The following is an 18,885-nucleotide window of genomic DNA, read 5'->3' as shown; positions in this document are numbered from 1 at the left end:
GTACTGAATAAAGGCTCGCTGTTTTGGTCTGTGTAGACGTGTACCGTCGACTTCTGTCTCTGTGAGAACCTATTAGAGCTGTAGAGACACTTTGTGTGTGTGTGTTGTTGTTGTTGATCAAATTAAGGGCATTTTGGCTGATCCTCACTTCTTCAAGGTGCTGGTTTTGGATTTGGACTTCCCTCAAGGGTCACAGCTAAAACTGGGATCAGGCTGAGGTTTAAGATTAGGGTGTGTGTGTGTGTGTGTGTGTGTGTGTGTGTGTTTGGCTTGGGCCAACATTCGATATATATATATATATATATATCACAATATTTCAGTGTTGCACAGTCTTGCCTGCTGCAGAGTTCAACCCTCATTTCACAGCAGAATCACTTATACCTGCAGCATAAAATACAAGAATATAATTATGTTTTATTTCCCCTCCCCCATGATAATATTGTATATCACAATATATATTTGATGCTAGCATAGTTACCCTGTTCTTCTGGATACAGCACTACGTGGTTATCTGTTCCTACCCTCTCGTGATTCTGGTTTCTTACTCGTTACCAGATTTCACAAAAAACTATCAAACCATAAGAGGATTTTTGTTTTCTTGACCCGCTGGAACTCTGGCAGAGACTGTTCTTGCGAATAGCTAATGGCTAATATTACTTATGTAACTAACAAGGAAACTCTAGCAGCAATCATGACTCTGGTCCAAGCACATTCCCTGATTAAAGGTGGACTATGCGATTCCAGAGAGAGACTTAATGTAGAGTTCTGCAGGTCCTGGTCCCAATCCTAAAATGAATTGTATTTTATCACTTCCTGTTCCCTGAACTCTCTGGGTTTGTTGAATGTGATTTTGGTTAGATGACTGAAATAAGGTCCGTGGTCAACAAAAGCTCAAGACATTTTCATTTATTCTACAACATGAAATACATCAGTAAATACCCCAGTCCTGATTCCTTTCAGCTTTTGCATCTCTTAAAAAAGGCCGGTTGCTAACAAGTGTCTGAATGAGAAGTTAAGCAGAAGTTAAACATCATCACAGAGAACATGGAAACTCATCTACTCACCGGTCCACCTGCACAGCCTGGTTGTGTTTATACTATATATACTATATACGCGCTTACAAACTGTTACTAACTTTGTAAGAGGAAAGACGTCGGGGCTCAATCAAACTACAAGTTGAAGTTTAGTGATGTTGGCGAACATTAGCTTTTCACTTCTACTGGTTGTATTTAGGCTTCTAACGTCATAAAGTGGTGTTCATTAGTGAAGATGATCCTGCTGAACAAAACCTCTCAGTATTTTAAACATTTCCGTAATAAATGTAAAAATCCCATTGGCTCTCTGTGGCACTGTATTCGAACTCAAGAGCCAAACAAATGCTCCCCTTCTGTCAGTGCTCCTTCAGAAGCTCCGCCTCCCAGGCTAGGTGACCAAATATGGCAGAAACCAGAGCGTGTTACATGGCGTGGAAGTGCAGTGTCGCTGTGGCCTTAACCTGACAACTGACATGACTGAGGCTTTCCTAAATGGAGCTTTGAAAGTTAATTAAACTCTTCCTCCAGGTTGAAGGTGCCAGAGTACACAGACGTATGGTGTGTGTGTGTGTGTGTGTGTGTGTGTGTGTGTGCGCGTGCAGAGCCTGCAGCGCATTCCTTCCACTGGGACCCAAAATGGTTGAAGACAGCCATGACAGTAATCACATCATATAAAGGCAAATTCTTTCGAGGTCTTGTTTCCAGTGGCTGCTGTTTGACAGGCAGCAAACAAACACCTGGGGAGGGCGCTGACCTTAACTTCCCCTCAGCCTTCACTGACTCCATGGTGGAATCTAATTTCCCAGGTTGACTCCCCCCCCCCCATTTTGCCTCTGCTCCCCCCACTTTTCCTGCCCTGGTTGTCACCTTACCTGACACGTTGAGGGGACAATGATTTATTGGGCCCCTGACCAAAGATTAAAAGCAGTTGACAAGGGGGTCATTGTGGGGATTTTAACAGTGTTCTCTCTGATATCAAGAGAAAGTGTTGTAGAGCTGAGAATCAGGTTCTAACGGTCTGAGTTAGTGATTGTTTTCTTCAAACATCAGGTTTTGGTGATGAACAAAGTCTTTTCGGTGCCTCAAGAGGAATCTGAGCTCAGAACAATATCAGTTCATTTCAGTTTCCTTTGTAACAAAAATTGCAAGTATTGAAAAGATCATCTATAAAATAAGGGGCTCCATACTTGTTTCTGCAGTGGATGGAGTCTGACATGTTTAGATGATCATGCACTGCATCAACGACATTTGCAGAGCATCTTGTTTCCAGGGTTTGATGAAGAAACAGGTTGTTGGTTGTTCAGGTGATGTTTTGATTGGTAGATCATGAAACTTCACTTCTTTGATGCAGTAGTTGCAGTAACAGAGCTTTGGCATCAGTGTGTTATGTGCGCTGTGATGAGTTTCCTAACTCAAGGTATTTCTTGAGACCGACCAGATCTTGCAAACCGGGTTTTGTAACAAGATGGAAGTGACACAACTTGGAATCAGTGCAGCTCGGTCAGATACGTCTTCAGATGATGACATCACTTCCCTGAACTCATCAACCTCACTCAAACATTAGATATAAAACGGACGCAGTGTGTAGAGGTGGGATACCGCAGGTCTTTCCTTCCTGCTGCTGTCAGACTGTAGAACAAACACTCAGTAGACCACACACACACACACACACACACACACACACACACACACACACACACACACACACACACACACACACACCAAAGACAATGATTAACACACACCAGCTGTGCAATATTCCTTATCTGCTGCTATTTTTTGACATATTTTAACATATTTTGATATCTATCTGAACATTCTATGTTGCTATACTATATTATTTATCTAATATTCATCTTTTGTAATGTTTAGTATTTATTAGTATATTTTCACATATCTTGTCTCTTGTCTCATCTCACCTCATCTGATCTCATCTTATCTTATCTTATCGTATCTAAGATGAGATCTTGTCTTATCTTATATTATCTCATCTCATCTCAAAAAAATAAATATCTACTTATGTGGTGGTCTTGTCGAGCCTGTAGTGAGTTTAACTTGAGTCTGACAGTCTTGGGGTTATCTGGCTAAATAAAGCTGAGGTGATAAATAAGTGTGGTTAAGTGAGCATTATGATCATGTGAAACAACTTAAAAGAAATTCAGATTAATGTGCTAATGTTTCTACAGAGGAGGTGAGCTGATAGAAATGTTGCATCATGGGAAATATTAAACCGTGTGCGGATCATTTTATCAGATATTTTAGTTCTCATGTTCTGAGCTGCAGTGATGAAGAGTGAAAGCATCAACACTGAAGTGCAGCTAAAGTTCACCAGGTAAAGGAGGTTACCACCTGTGTTCTACCTGGAATGCTAAAGTCCTAAAGCTAAAAGCATCTCCATGTTAATCTCCCCTGTGCAGAACGATCTGATCAGCACCTGTGATTATAGTGGAGACGGCTGCTGATATTATGTCAAGCTAAACAATACTGCCAAGACCTGAGAGTCTGAATCTGCCCATCATTTCATATGACGTCATTTGATCTGCCAAATGAAACGTTCTGACCATTAAGATGCTGACGCTGGTTCATCGCTAGTAACTTAACAAACTGATGAAGCAGCAGGTACAAATGCTGATGATGGAGAGTAAATCATAAATCCTTTATAAGGGTAGTCTTACTGTAAAGTGGTAGTGATGTTGATGGCTGTCATGGTCAGGTTCCACTCTTTGGGTACGAGGCAGAAAATAGTTGTGGGCTTATGGTGAGTGTTGTGTTCATGCATTCAAGTGAATCAGTTCATGCTGATGTCAGAGTGAAGGAGACAACTGCCAATCATTGTTCATCAGTCTCCGCTGATCTGGTCAGATGTTTTCTCTTCTTTTTGGACTGATAGAAAATGTATTTTATATAATACATGTAGGTGAACCTTGTTTCACCAGCGTCCTTAGGTGTTGAGCTGTGGTCTGTGTCTCTGACTGAGGTTGTACTGCCCCCCTGTGGAAGAGGAACTGAACTGCCTTCTCATTAATGTCAGACTGAAACAAGCGAAGTAAACCATGTCCCCATGGCAACATTTTAAACTGAAGAGTAAATAGAAGGTGTAAATGTTGTAGCTCAGGCTCAGAGCCTCATCTCTCTCACTCACTCACTCACTCTTTCACACAGACAGACACACACACACACACACACACACACCCTAAATTCTCCTCTCATCATTTGTTTATACATTAATGTTGTTAATATATTGAATTAGAGTTTTCACACAAATAAAAAATGAACTTAATAATGCAATTGTGGTTTTTCAGAATGACACAGGACGGAAAATTAGTAAGAGCATTTTCAAAGAATTGAGGTTAAATACTTGTGTCTGATTGGCTGTTTCTTTACATGTGATGATCTGAGAGCTGCTCTTTCCCTCATCATGCCACTCAAAGCAGAAACAAGCAGCCTGCATCTTACTTTTCACTTCCTGAGTTGGATCCTCAGAGAAGTTTGAACTGAACACAACACTGAAGATGATGTTCGATCACAACAATAACACGTCATCACTTCCTGGGAATAACAACACTTGTTGCACAACTTGAAGAGCGATAGAGTTTAACTGAATAAAAAAAAAAGAAAGAAAAACTTTTAATAATAAAAAACGCCCACACATGGAAACACAATTCAAACTGCTTCAAGTTCACAGATACAGGAAAACAGACGAGTCTGTACTGAGCCGATTGTAATGAACCTGGTGAACAACATGAGTCTGTTAACACGGTGTCAAAGAGAAACCTCCAGCTGATCTGGATTCTGTTTACAAAGTATGAAGAGTAAAAAAACAAACAAAACAACGAACGATGGCACGAGACCCCGCGGATCCACATCACCTACATCGGCGTGCAGGTGGAGAGACAGAGGTAAAGTCACAGACACTGACCTCCTCAAACTCTCTGCTCTCATGAGTGAAGCTGCTGTGTTGAACTTTATTTTACTTTATGTTAAAGGTTCACCAACATTATAAAAACATATTTTCTCACCCACCACTGACTCGTCTTCATGCTGATACTTTGGTTTTATTTGTCCAGATTTTGAGACACTGATTTGTGTCTTCAGTCCAAAACAATGAACAGTGAGTTTTTCAGATGTTTCTATTGTAATTCTACTAAAGAGTCAGAGTAACAGGGAAACTGAGTCTGCATTTTAATCCATAGACTAAATCTGTGGTAAAACCATCCTCATAACCACATAATTCTTTTTGTAATTTGGGTGGACTGAGCCTTATCAACATGTAAACTCATAAATATCAACATGATGTTTGAAAAAACAGAAACCAGCCTGGCCTTTACATCAGCGTCTGTAGTGAGTGAGAACAGAGGAGTGTGGGTCCCTGAGATCGAGAGCTTTGACACAGTAGCTGCAACATGAAGAACGGTGAAGAATAATAATGATGATGATGATGATGATGATGATGATGATGATTATGATTATGATGATGATGATGATGGTGTTAACAAATGTTCACGTCCATCACCAACACAAAGTGTCATCAACACACAGCATGAGCCACAGAGAGCAGAGAGGTCAGAGGTCAGAGAAGTGACAGGAACAAAATGAACCGAACACTGTAAAATCCTCTGAACTGTCTCAAACTGTCTGTGAGAAAATTTAAAGGAACAGTTCAATACTTTTGGAAACAGACTTACTGACTTGAGAAGATGGAGTCAGGAACCTGGTTAGCTTAGCTTAGCATAAAGACTTGAAGCAGAGGGAAACAGCTAGCCGTGGCTCTGACAGATCTGATGACATTAAACATGTTCATCACTGAGTGTTAGATGTTGGTAGGTGTATCTGTGAACTTAGGCTAACTGTTTCCCTCTGCTTCCAGTCTTTATGCTAAGCTAGGCTAACCACATCCTGACTCCAGCTCCGTACAGACTGATATCTGAACATGTGACTCAGAGAGGAAGCAGGTGAGTGCATCAAACAAGCAGAGAAACGGAGGACAGACAGGAGGAGGCAGAGTGGTGTGGACCAGTAGCTGAACTACATTTACAACTTTATTAACTAACACTAGTTAAATTATTATTGCTCTGACTAAATTACAGCGGAACAAAGGAACAAACTTTACATTTGTGTGACAGAGAAGCTGCCCTGTAACAACCCCGATCGAGGTTCTGAATGACATCTGTGAGGGCCAATCAAAACATGAGTTACTGACCTGCCCTCCTTGTTCCTGTCAGTGTAAATGAAAGGCAAAGCTGGAGCAGGTACAGTGACACAGACAGAGACAGCCCCGCCCACGCTGAGTGAGGGGGGTCAGACACCCCCACAGTCAACAGTCTGTTCATCAGTCCACAGGGGGGGGGAGGGGCTCCTCCATCCAACCAGTGAGTCACATGCAAGGATGCTGTCAGTCCGAGCTCTTCCTCCCCTCAGCCTGACTCTGCTCTGTGACGATGAGGCACAGGTCAGGTCGACCATGCCTGAACGCGCTGAAGTCAGATTCACATGTGCAGGCGAACAAATTGGTATAAATGAAGATTCCAATGTCCTACGTGTTTCCAACGTGTGAAGAGAGTGTCAGGAAAACCTCAGACCTCTGCAGAGCTGACGATGGGTTATTTAAGTATTGTATCTGTATTGATGTATGGACGTCAGAGGACCAGCTATACAGTCACTGTAAAACTGTACGGTGAAACACAAAGAAACTGCATACTGGTTAAGGCAACATTTCTGATATGAACACAGACATGTCATGTGAGAGGTCTTCCTCTGATTCCACTCAGTGTACACTCCCTGCCCGACGTCAGTGAGTGACAGGTGAAGCGATACAGACCAGAAGTAAAACCCTAGGGGTGTTGGACTAAACCTTTGTATTGATGTAATGTGATTAAAGATTGGAGAACTTCACTGACACACCTTTGGGAAATTGTCTGTCTCGGTCACCAAAACCATTCACCATCCTCCCACAGGACGAAACACCAGAGGACGACGACAGACACGCCTGCGGAAACCGTTCAGGTCATCAAAGAGCTCATTTATACCAATTTGGATGCTTCCATGTAAAACTCGTCATGTACATGTAGTCTGGATTTTTTTTTAAAAAAAGGCCACAAAAACCAGGCCTGAAAAGGTCCAGAGAGACGTGGCTCAGTCTAGAGAAATGATGTCTGAGATGCCACTGTCCGCCCCGCCTCCAGCGCCCCCCCCTCCTCCTGTGATGACCCGGGTTTCGTGGATGGAGCTGGCGCTGTGGGAGCTGGTGTCGTAGTGGCTGCTGGAGGAGACCAGGGCGGAGCTGGTGCTGGCTGCGGCTGCGCTCTGCATGCTGCTGGTCAGGTTGTCCAGGAACATCTGAGGCCGGTAATGCTGAGCGGGAAACACACTGATCAGGATCAACATCATCTATGAACTAGAACTTCCCCAATGTGTAGCAACATCTATAATCTTAATTTTCTCATTTTATCAGATGATATTTAGTGACCTCAGTCCAGCAGGAAGTGAGTCAGGCTCATGTGTGAACTGGTCATCATGCTTCATCACCATCCACAAGCTTACCACAGAGTATTAGGGCCACATTGAGGAAGGAAAAGAAATCTGAAATTTCAAGAATTAAGTCATAATTTTGAGAATGAAATAAGAATATTACAAGAATAAAGTCGCAATATTACAAAAATGAAAAAGACAGATGATGATGCTGACGAGCCAAAAGATGAAGTATCTCCTTATTTGTGAAACCTCAGCTGCAGTAGAACTTCACAGGATGCTCCACGTTCCTCATTTTAAAGTTTCTGCTATTTCCCCTTTAAAATACGTAACATAAAATTACAACTTTATTCACTTTATATTATGACTCCTTTCTTGTAAAATTATGACTTTATTCTCAATATTTCAGATTCTTTTTTTCCTCAGTGTGGCCCTAATACTCCATCGTAACAAGCTAAACCAGGCTTAGTTACCTGTTACTCTGCCATCCAAGCAATAAAGTCTGGTCTAAGAATTCATTACTGTTACTGACATTAGCTTCTCCTGTTGTTTATTGGTTATAAGGCTGTTACACTGAGACTCCATCCAGCTACTATGTTTCATCTCAACACGACTCCAGAGTTTTCAGTGCCTAAAACAGAGACTTTCAGAAACTCTGCTGGACCTGTTTTATTTTGAAAATTCTGAGGTAGTGTTGTAGCTGGACGTCAGAAACTGAGACCATTGGAAACGATGACGTAGACACCCACGGTCGCTCCCTGATTGGTTCTTATCAGCCTGGACTACCAGTGGTTATTGATCTTGTTGTCTTTTCTAGCAGCTGCTGTTCAGTGAAATTCTGTATTTTAGCGCTACGACTGTCTTTGAGTATTTTCTGCATCTAACCAATTGCAGAGTACACACTCTGCTTCCTGTTTACACCAGCTTGCCCACGCCCAGTGGATGTGAATAGTCATGTGATATGTGTTTTCAGGTGTGATAGTAAGGACTGAGATTATTTCTGGTACTGAGCTAAAATGCTCATCGGGACAGAGATCATTTTAATTTTAAAAAGAAGATGTATCAGTGTGAGCACAGACCAACAACCTTCACATTTTTCTCAGTGAACATAAACTCTAAATTAATATATCTAATTAAAAACCTTGACTGCAACTATTATCACACTTCTACTAACTACTATCAAAAGTTATTACAAATAAGTACAAAATGAAAGTAGCAGCTCATGGATATGGATCAAAATAAAGTGTTATAGTCTGTAGTCTCAGATTGTTTTCAGGGTGGAGCTCCGGTTTGTGAACATTAATTCACTTAGTTAGTTACTTATCAAGATGCAAATGATAAAGATTAAACCTAACACATTGAAAAAGTGACTGGATCAACTCTCCCTCTCTGAGGCTGCTGTTGCTACGACTCCTGGTTCAGACAAAGTGCAGCTTTTAACAGCAAAAACAAACATACCTGAGGATCTGCTTGGATTAATGAAAACAAATCCAGACCTGCAGGTGAGAGAGAGAATAAATAACAGTGTATTACCAGCACCACATGTGTTAGTGACAAAGCTCACAGTCTTCCTGTCCAGCTGACTCACTCTGCATGTCTGTGGGGATGGAGGCCAGGGTGGAGGGGTGGAAGGGGACTGCATAGTCAGCGAGCGTAGAGGTCAGATACGACGGGTCCAGGGACTGGATGTTCGGCATGCGCACGGTGGGCTGGTAGGTCAACACTCTGAGAGGAGACAGCAGACTGATGACTCTGAGGCTTCAGGTACAAATATTAGTTACTGCACCACATTAAACAGCTCTTACTGCAGCTGTGTGAACAATGACAAAGGAAAGAATTGTTTCTGGAGAACAGATCTGTCTGTGGTCCTACAAAACATCACAGAGGCGCCGGCTCACCCCTTTGCATGCATCTCCTCGCTCTTGGTAATGTAAACACAGCGTTTCTTCAGTGGAGGGTCTGAGTCCTCTTCATCGTCAGAGGAGGAGGAGCTCTCCAGAGTGAGATCTATCACATCAGCCTTCTTGGTGGAGCTGGGCTCAGTAGAGTGAGGGACCACTGACAGCTGGCGCAGAGGAGCTGAGGTAAAGACACAAAGGTCAAAGGATATTACTGTGCTGCTCTACTGTCAACAACATGTGACTCTTTGTGCTCTCTCACTCTCAGCCACAATTCACAGGTTTCTATTGACATCATTCATTAAAAACAACTCAAGAATGCAGAGTTTTATTTCTAAAAAGTTTGGTCATTTCCTGAAACAGCTGCTCAATGTAGCCTTTAACAAACATTACTTAAAAAGGAGGAAATAGTGCATCTGTTGGGGTCTATTTTCAGCAGGTGGATTAATCCACAATTGCTGTTGTGCTGAGTATTTGTAGCAGTAGGACAGTTTGTGTACAGTGTGTGTGTGTGTTCATGGAGATGAAGGAAACGTGTGTGTGGCTCACTGATGTGTTTTAATAGTTTCTGGAAACAGTGGAGGAATATATCAGGCTGTAGATACACACAGAATGTGTTAGCAGGATGAATTCAAACCTTGTCCAGGTATCACGATGATGTACTTACTCTCCACTTTAGGAACTAACTGAGACGGGACCTTGACTGCCTCTTTCTTTGGTCTCATGGGGCACCAGGTTCCATCCTCCTGAAACTTGATTTCATCCACATCTGAGCAGTCGTTCAGGATCTCCAGGAACAAACTGGACACAGATTAAAACACAGATTAAGTCACCACTACACATGAGCTATACACTAACTGGACACACAGGAAAACTGAGTGTGTTGGTAGAAATAATATAAGTTACAACATTAATAGGAAAACAAGTCAAATATCATCTTGAGGTTTGCAAAGGCATGAGCAATCGCTGATAATTAATGATCATCTATCACGGATTTCATCGCAGAAAATGACCTGAGGAGTGTCTGAAAGTGTGTTTACATTTTTACAGATGAGCTCACTCTATAGTCCTCTACACTGAACTCCCTGGGTAGTGAGTAGGGAAGAGTGAATGGGTGAGTGATTTCAGACACAACCTTGGTCTTCTTATTTTCTCACCAGCTACTTGTGACACGATCAGTGATCAGCTGCAGAGGAGGCTGATATGTAGGGACTATAGAAACACTCACTGTTGGTTGTGTTGGCTTTTCGACTTAGTGTTAATTAGTGACGGCTAATATGACCTGACACTGATGACATTTCTAAGTGTCCATAGGGAAAGTGTCGGTGTGTGTCAGCTAAAACAACAAGCTGCTACCTGAGTGTTTCACACACTGACAGAAAGGAGAGAAAACTGTGGCCAATTTTTACTCTCATATACAGTGAGATGCTGCTCTGTGGAGCACAGCTGTCATTAAGGAGAGCAGTAGAGTACAGTCAAGAAAGAATCAGATATGGCTGGTGTTATGCTATGACCCGCAGGACATCTCTACTTAATTTTATAATCTGTAACTTTTCCACATTAAACATCTAAAAACAACTAGATCTATGTTCTATATGTTGATGCTCTGTGATGTTACATTATCTCACATGTTTCCATCAATTCTCAAACCAGAGAAATCTGTGATTTTAAACATGGTAACGCTCCTTGTCATTTGGTCCCCTGTCAATGACATCATATCCTGTATGATAATGTGTCAGTGTTGTGGTTTCCTGCCAGAAGCTCAACATTGACTTTTATCTCGTTTTAAGCTGAAACAAGCTGAGGAAATGTTAGACAGCTCAGCTCCCAGCTGCTGAAGAAGTCCTGTCCTGTGTCACTGAAGAGCGTCGCTGAATCTCTGATTTTTAAAGCAAAATGGCTTCATTGGTTTACTGGTTCTCATCCCCTGGTGTGTTTGTTGTGGAGAGGAAGACACCTCTGTGGATAATTCAGCTGCTGGTAAAAACCTGCTGAACGTCTGGTTCATTAGTTATCAGAGAAACAATCAGAACAAAGGTTAGCATCAATCTCAGCTCCATCTCTTCCCTGAGTCTCTGTCCTCCGTACAGCGTCGCTCAAACACTGACTTTAAATGTCAAACTGCTTCATTCAGTGTTTTTAACAGTTAGAATCTGTTTGATTTCCTGAACCACTGACACTGAAGGAAACTGAAGCGGGAGGAGCTCACGGTAATGGTGGTGAAGACAACAACTCCCATGATCCCATGCTATTTCATGACGTCAGCCAACGCTATCTTTTGATTTTGCATTTGGCATTTACAGGGTGAGACTGAACTCCTGCTGCTTTTTTTCTCTCCATATGCAAGTATGTAGATGTGTATTTATGAATAAAGTCATTGTTTTTATAAAAAACTTATCAGCTTCTGTTTGGGAGGAAGACAGATATAAAACCAAACTTTTCTGTTAGGATGTTATGAAATGATATGAAAGAAAAAACTAACCCGTCAATGATGAGACTCTCGTACGCAGCCTTCTTGTCACACACAGGACAGATCCAGGTGGGTTTCTTCTCATTCATCTGCAGGTAGAGGGCGGCGTCAAAACACTGCAGGTGAGAGCAGGTCACCGCCCGGCACGGCACCGTCAGACGCATCTTACCAAGCTGGAGGACAAGACACACTGAGGTCAGCACGAGCACAAAGCTGTGTTCAATTTACAGGAAGTATGACAGGTGGACAAGTGCAGGTCATCAGCAGGTACTGTGTGACACCTGGAGCTAATGCCATAACCCTATATATACAGCAGACACTTGTTATAGGCAACAGTCACTGGTGGCTAAGCTAGCAGCGCTAACCATACAGTGAATAGCCAGCAGTGATGGACAAATGCAACTATATGCTATATATTACTTATTTAATGTAACAGATGTATATGTCAGTGGAACACTGGGCTGTCATTCTCACTTGGCACACAGCAGCATCTGTCTCTGAAGAAGAAAAGTTACATACTGTTTTCACCATACTCTATTCAAACCTGCACATCACTAACAAGACCAGTTCTAAACCTAATCTATGTCTGGACCGCCTTTGGAGGCAGGTCTTTAAATCTAACTCCCTCTGTTTGATATGTAGAGTTGGTCATAGTGGTTAGTACGAAGCCTCGTTACCGATGACTTCTCTCTCGCCCTCCCTCTCTCCTGCTCTCTCCACTCAGTGTGTCTTATGTTTAGTTATTCCTCTGCCTCCTTTAGTAAGAATGATACATGTAATGAAAGTAGTTTATTTGCGGTAATATTTTTAAATATCATCAGTCACTCAGTGACATTCGAGATTATATGGTTGACCCCACTGTTGCGGTCCAGTCAAAAATCAGTATATGACGGTACACCAAGTGTGGTGCAGCATCAGTATGTCACTGGACAGTGGTGTCTGTCCTTTTAAGTCCCACGCAAGTAGCAAAGTGCTTCACATGAGTCAAATATAAAACATCAAAACTCTCTCCTTCAATTTCCAACGTAGGCCAGCAATGAACAACCAGAGAATCTCAGACTGCATCACAGGGGGATATATCAGAAATATAGGGAGGGATTATAAAATCAATCCTAAAGTAAACGGGCAGCCGCTGCTAGGACCGGGGTGATGTGAACACACTGGACTGAGTTAGGAGCCGAGCTGCAGCATATGAACTAACTGTAGGTGGTGCATTGATTTCGGACTGAGACAGGTATATAGAGAGTTGCAGTAGTTGAGGTGGGAGGAAATAAAGGCATGGATAAGTTTCTCCTGATCTGTGGCTGAAATCAGAGTCTTCACTTTGGCCGTATTTCTCAAGTGATATAACAAGACTGAAGAACTTTTTTCACCTGGGGTTCAAAACACATATCCAAGATTTTTGGCTGATGGCTAAATGTAATTTGTTAATTGATTTGAGTTCTTTTTGTGGGGGGGACCAAGTACGATAACCTCGGATTTTGTGTTGTGTTGATTTTGTGTGATTTCATTGTAAGAAATTGTCTGACGTCCAGTATTTCATTTCAGTAAGAAGGTTGTGGACGGTTGTTATGTCGGACTGGTCACCGGGTCTGATTGGTAGATAAGTGTCATTGGCTTAGCAGTAAAAATGGACATTGTATTTTCAGATGATGTCACCAAGAGGGAGCACAGAGGTGACAGTCTGCAGGAGCTTTGAGTTCTGATACAGAACAAAACTGTGAAATTGTTGTGTTTCTATAAAGGCAGTGAGGGATGTAACGAACACCTGTATCAGCTACATTTACAAACAGCAGTGAATAAAAGTGAAAAAGTGACTTCTGCTGTGGACGGGTTATTCATTTTCATCCGTTCATCTCTCTACAAACTAAAACGCAGTCTTAATCATTTGAACACTGCTATTATCACATGGAACATTAGCCACAGAAGCTGCATTTACCGGACACATTAGTGAGACTCGGAGGCTCGTTGTTGCGATCTCGCTGTCAGGATCTGCTGTCAGCTTCTCTTTAACTGGAACAGAGCAGGGGAGAAGAAACCATTCATTTCATTTGACGAAAACAAATAACAACAGCACATACGAGCAGAAAATAACTGATAAACAGGGTCTCTGACCAGAGAACCAGCTTCCTGCAGTCAGCTGCTTCCACTCACTCACACACACACATGTGCCGTCCACTAAAACTCAAACAGCTGGAGGTCTGAATACATTTGTTTCCACTGTTGAACACCTGACTACAATTCAGACACATTCACTGTCACTACTACTGTCCTTTCACTGCATCATCAGCGCACACACACAGACACACAGACACACAGACACACAGACACACACACAGGGTGTGTTGTATTGTATCACTACAGTTAAAATAAGTGAATAATTCTTTCAAAAAAAGGTGCATGGAACAGTCTGATTACTGATTTCCACGTGTTTCTTCTGTACATGTACATAATCTGGTATTTTCTGAAAACTAGGGCTGCAACTTATATATTTTTTTCATTATTGATATATCTGCTGATTATTATCAAATTCTCACATCTGAGAAGCTGGGAGCAGCTTAGATTTGACATTATTGCTTATTCAATTATCAAAATAGTTGCTGATTGTTTTCCTGTTGATCAACTAATCGTTTATGGACTAATGGTTAAAACTCTCGTAAAAAAAAAAAACACTAGTCAGGTGTGAGAACCTCGAGGTAAAACTGCTATGGTGTGTGTGGTGATGGTAGTTGACTGTGCAGTTACTTAGTGCTCTGGAGTGGTCAGGGTTCCTGATGCCCTTCATCCTCAGCCTCTGCAGCAGTAGTGGTGACGTCAGCTGCCTCACCAAGTACACAGACATGGAGTAGGTCTGAAAAACAGTCAGTCACACAACCTGTTACTGAGCCCACACACAATGTCCAGAGAGGAGGGAAAAACAAAAAGGTGAAGAGTTTCCAGGTAGGTTTCTGTTCTCACTTTTCCGATCTCAGGTGCCCACGTCACTGAAATCTGATTGGGTACAGCGGATGAGAGTCTGACGAGGGAGGTGATGTTCAGCGGTCTTCCTGGTCTCTTCTGTTCCACACCGTTTTTGGGTGGTGGTGCGTAACCCTGCAGGAATAAAACACTTGGTTAGTGTCTTCGTTGTGAAACGCTGAAGTTGCATTGATGTTATTGGAACTGGTCTGTGAAACAAACACTTACTGGCAAAGGGAAAAGTTTCCCATTGACCTTAATACACAGACTGTTGGGGTAATTATCCTCCTGAGGGCAACTCGTCTCTGACAAACAAAACCTGATGACAGAGAGAGGAGGAACATTTAAGAGCGTGAATATATATTTAAAAAAAACTCTTCTCTAATATGAAAAAAACCTCTTTAGTGTCATGAGTTCAAACTTAGTTAGTTCAAAACTTTTTCCTTTAACATATTAAGTTGCTAAGAATTTAAAGACCCAGAAAATTCATCCTCACCTCAGCTGAATCTGAACCATATAGTCCCTCCTACCCCCTGGTAGAAAGTCCCTGTAAACACACAAAGTTCAACATGTTTTTATTTCCATCACACACACAGTCACGTGTTCCTCAGTGACTGTGGAATCACTCAGCTATCGACCAGTCCCACCTGGATATGCAGACTTCTCGAACCTGCTGTGGCGTCAACGCAAAGATGAAATATTTTTCTTGGTGGTACCTCTGTGCAGTGCTCGCTCCTGGAAACATACATGACGACTGGGAGTTACAAAGTGCTGCTTTTCACACAACTAAAGTGCCATGACCCACACACACACACACACACACACACACACACACACACACACACACACACACAGGATGTGTTGTATTGTATCACTACAGTTAAAATAAGTGAATAATTCTTTCAAAAAAAGGTGCATGGAACAGTCTGATTACTGATTTCCACGTGTTTCTTCTGTACACACCCACACTCACACCCACACACACACACAGTATAATTTAACCTCAACCTTTACCTTGAGTTAAATAAGTGTAAACCAAAAGAGAAAGAAAAGAGCACAGACCGAGACTCGAAGGCTTGATCAGGACGTCCAGCACATCGTAGAAGGGGAGGGGCTTCATCTGCACATCCGGGTGAACAGGGGGAATGAGGGGGGCCGGCTGCTGGAGATTCATGCTGGTTTTGACGTCGGGCCACGCGGCTGTTTCATCGGTCAACAGGCTGAAGTCTGTGTTACAGGACTGACTCCTGCTAACAGAGATGTTCACTACAGTTACTCTTCTCATCAGAGCAAAGGTGACTTTATGGTGTAAAAATCAGGGTCAGGTGTGTGTATGGTCCTGGAGTAACAATAGTAATACTGGATATAATACTGGACTAGTAATGGAATTATCATTAGTTTGTTTTCCTGCCTCAGATATTTTCTTGAATTATACAAACTGTCATATGTCAACTGAGAGTAAAAAATAATATAAGCAAAGATAATTACAACCAAAAAAAAAAAAAAAAAATCAGACTTCTCCTTATCCACTCTTCCTTTACAAAGTCACCTGAGGCTGGAGTCTAGGCCGCTCTATAAATACAGATATCATGTTAATAAGATTGGTTAGCTAATGCTACACTGGATGTTGTTTCAGCAGTGATGGCTAGCTTTGGCTGCTAACAGTGAGCTACACAACTACAACTGTGTAGTGTGATACTATGCAACATGAACGATGATAGTTTTGTCAGACTGTGGAAAGGTGCATCTATGGTGGGTTCAGTAAAGTTGTGTTTTGATTTGACTTGAGATGACATGTGGACATATATCACTTAAACATGTTCAACTTTTATTTACCTTTGTGACCTGTTAAATCATATGCACAAATTATTAATTAGAGAGCAAACTTAAGTTTGAGAGTATGATCATTTGTGCCTCCAGGCTCTATAGGTGTAGAGGCGAAAAACAGTAGAATCATTGAAAAGAGACAATCGCAGGGTGGGTCAGTTTGTGCCACCTACAAAGCAGGACTTATGTCCACATGAAGTGACTTCTCTCTCCCACTCTAATATTCACACACTGAAGTAATTCAACTCATCAGAATATCCTTCAGCAAACAGACAAAGTACTGTTGCTTACACACATCAACTACCTGAAAAGAAACTTAAAAAAGTGAAGGAACTCCACTGACTCATTGATATATTCTTTATGCTGGACTGTTCTCATGTTCACATCCTTTTTTTCTTTCAATTATTTAATATAGATGACCTTTAAACATTTCAAATATTAAGGATGATATTAATTAATTATTAAATGAAAGCATGGAAAACAGAACAAAGCAGATGATGCTGAACACTGATAAAATGTTCAAATGTTACTATGGAAACATGACAGAGGGAACAGGTCGATCCCCTGTAAGCAATCCACAACATGTTGTTTGTAGGCCATATATGTGAGAGCATGGTCACACCATCTCATCACTTTTAGATACCAAGTCACTGTAGCGTCCAGTCTGCCGACAAGAAGTAGCTGCTCAGAGGACATTTTATAACCTTTTGTACGGTAAAAGCAATAATGGCTGAAGCTCTTAGTAAAAGACCATCACCACCACCTGTTCCCACCTTCAGCGGCAGAGAAAACTTACAAATAGTTCATAAATTAGCAAATATTTCTAAAATTCTGTTTCGACTTTCATTATGGGCTATTAAGTGTAATATGATGAGGGAAAACATGGATTTTCAACGATTTTAGAATAAAGTTGTAGTATACTGAAATATGAAAAAAAGTTGAAGGGGTCTGAATACTTTCTGAATGCACTGTAAAGCTTAAGTCATCAACCAGAACCTGGATTCAGCCCGGGCTATGGCTGCTTTCACTGTTATTTTACATGTTTTGAGCACATTGGAAAACTATAAATTGCATGTCTGGGTATTTGATGATGTGCCAGTCCTGAGCACTGCTACAGAGTCCTGTCCTCTCAATCAATGTAACGCTTGCAGCAAATCTTTTCTATACATGTACAGACTTGAATTTCTCCTGCAGGTTCATCTGACAGGTGTACAGAGGCTGGTTTAGAACTACAAACTTTACACTTAACAAGCTCAAAGATACCATTTGTTTACAATGTGAACATAACGTCCCAGGATCATGTTTCAGCTCAGAGCAGCTGTTATTCCTGTACTACACATCAAGACAGCTAGTGTTTATGACCGAGGCCACCTCGTCCCCACTGTCTGAACCTGCAGCCAGTTATACAGCCGTATATAAATCAGATTCTAGGTTACAATCAAAGTACAACTATATGACAAGTAAGTTGGCCAAGCACAGAAATGTTCAAACCCAAAACACTGAATATATCTGGTCTCTAGTATGGAGGTTTCCGCCTCCTTTAATCAGCCTTTCCGTTACTAACGTTAGATCACCAAGCTACATGAGATCGAGCTAATAAACGGGGCAGTTACAATTGACTCAGTTTGTGTTTACAGTCAAACAAAAATGCTGTTTTCTACATAACAGTGCAGTTCAGTCAGTATGATGATAAACCGATTACTTTTAAATGTAAATCTGTGGTGTTTAAGACAGTGAGGCACCCTGGTTTAACTTTTGGCTAGCTGGCTGTATTCTCTTGTTATTAGCTGCTTGACATCGGTTTCCTACCGAAGTCGTTATTACTCATGAGTTACTTAACAACAGTAAATGCCAACGTATCTAGACAATGACAGCGTAACTGGTTTGTTTTCAGTATGGTCTCCACTGCTTGTAACGAGCAAATAACAAGGAGTCTACAGGCGACTGGCTAATCTTACTGTTAGCACTAAGGCTAACTACCGATACGTAAACGATCTGATGTGGAAAAAGCTCATTCCTGCCTGGCAGTGGTCTGTCCTCTCAGTCCACCAGCTCAGGACACCGTATACCAACTAGTCTATTCGTTACAAGTCATTGCTACATGTTGCAGTGTTGATAGAAGTAAGTCACAATCAGTGTTTTTCTCTTCGCCTACCCGAAACTCCTCATTCTCCACCATCTTGTTGTTCCGGTCATCCCGCCCAGCTTGACTACTTCCAGGTGACGCCAC

General features: G+C 41.7%; 1 protein-coding gene across 3 annotated transcripts; it reads right to left on the bottom strand.

The window, feature by feature from the left end:
- Nucleotides 1–4,611: 4,611 nt before the first annotated feature.
- On the bottom strand, nt 4,612–18,879 carry pias2 (protein inhibitor of activated STAT, 2). 3 transcript variants are annotated; one of them, XM_023397774.2, is made up of 14 exons: nt 18,811–18,879; nt 15,891–16,078; nt 15,476–15,563; nt 15,325–15,375; nt 15,057–15,147; nt 14,829–14,963; nt 14,616–14,721; nt 13,810–13,883; nt 11,883–12,043; nt 10,068–10,201; nt 9,401–9,581; nt 9,091–9,227; nt 8,961–8,998; nt 4,612–7,385 (listed from the first exon to the last, which is right to left on the bottom strand). In XM_023397774.2, the coding sequence occupies exons 1-14, from the start codon at nt 18,849–18,851 to the stop codon at nt 7,167–7,169; spliced, it is 1,644 nt and encodes a 547-aa protein (XP_023253542.2). In that variant the 5' UTR covers nt 18,852–18,879; the 3' UTR covers nt 4,612–7,166. The 3 variants fall into 3 exon arrangements, with proteins under 3 accessions (XP_023253542.2, XP_023253541.1, XP_087027759.1); XM_023397773.2 differs by having other exon boundaries at nt 15,891–16,075; nt 18,811–18,866; XM_087171633.1 differs by lacking the exon at nt 4,612–7,385 and adding an exon at nt 7,477–7,613.
- Between the last annotated feature and the right edge of the window lie 6 nt (nt 18,880–18,885).

This window comes from Seriola lalandi, unplaced genomic scaffold (genome assembly GCF_002814215.2).
Source record: "Seriola lalandi dorsalis isolate HSWRI2012SDOR001 ecotype SW California unplaced genomic scaffold, Sedor1 jcf7180002054883, whole genome shotgun sequence".
In the NCBI taxonomy this organism is placed as follows: Eukaryota; Metazoa; Chordata; class Actinopteri; order Carangiformes; family Carangidae; genus Seriola; species Seriola lalandi.
Note: the sequence above shows the minus strand (reverse complement) of the source record. Positions and strands in the feature narration are given on the sequence as shown.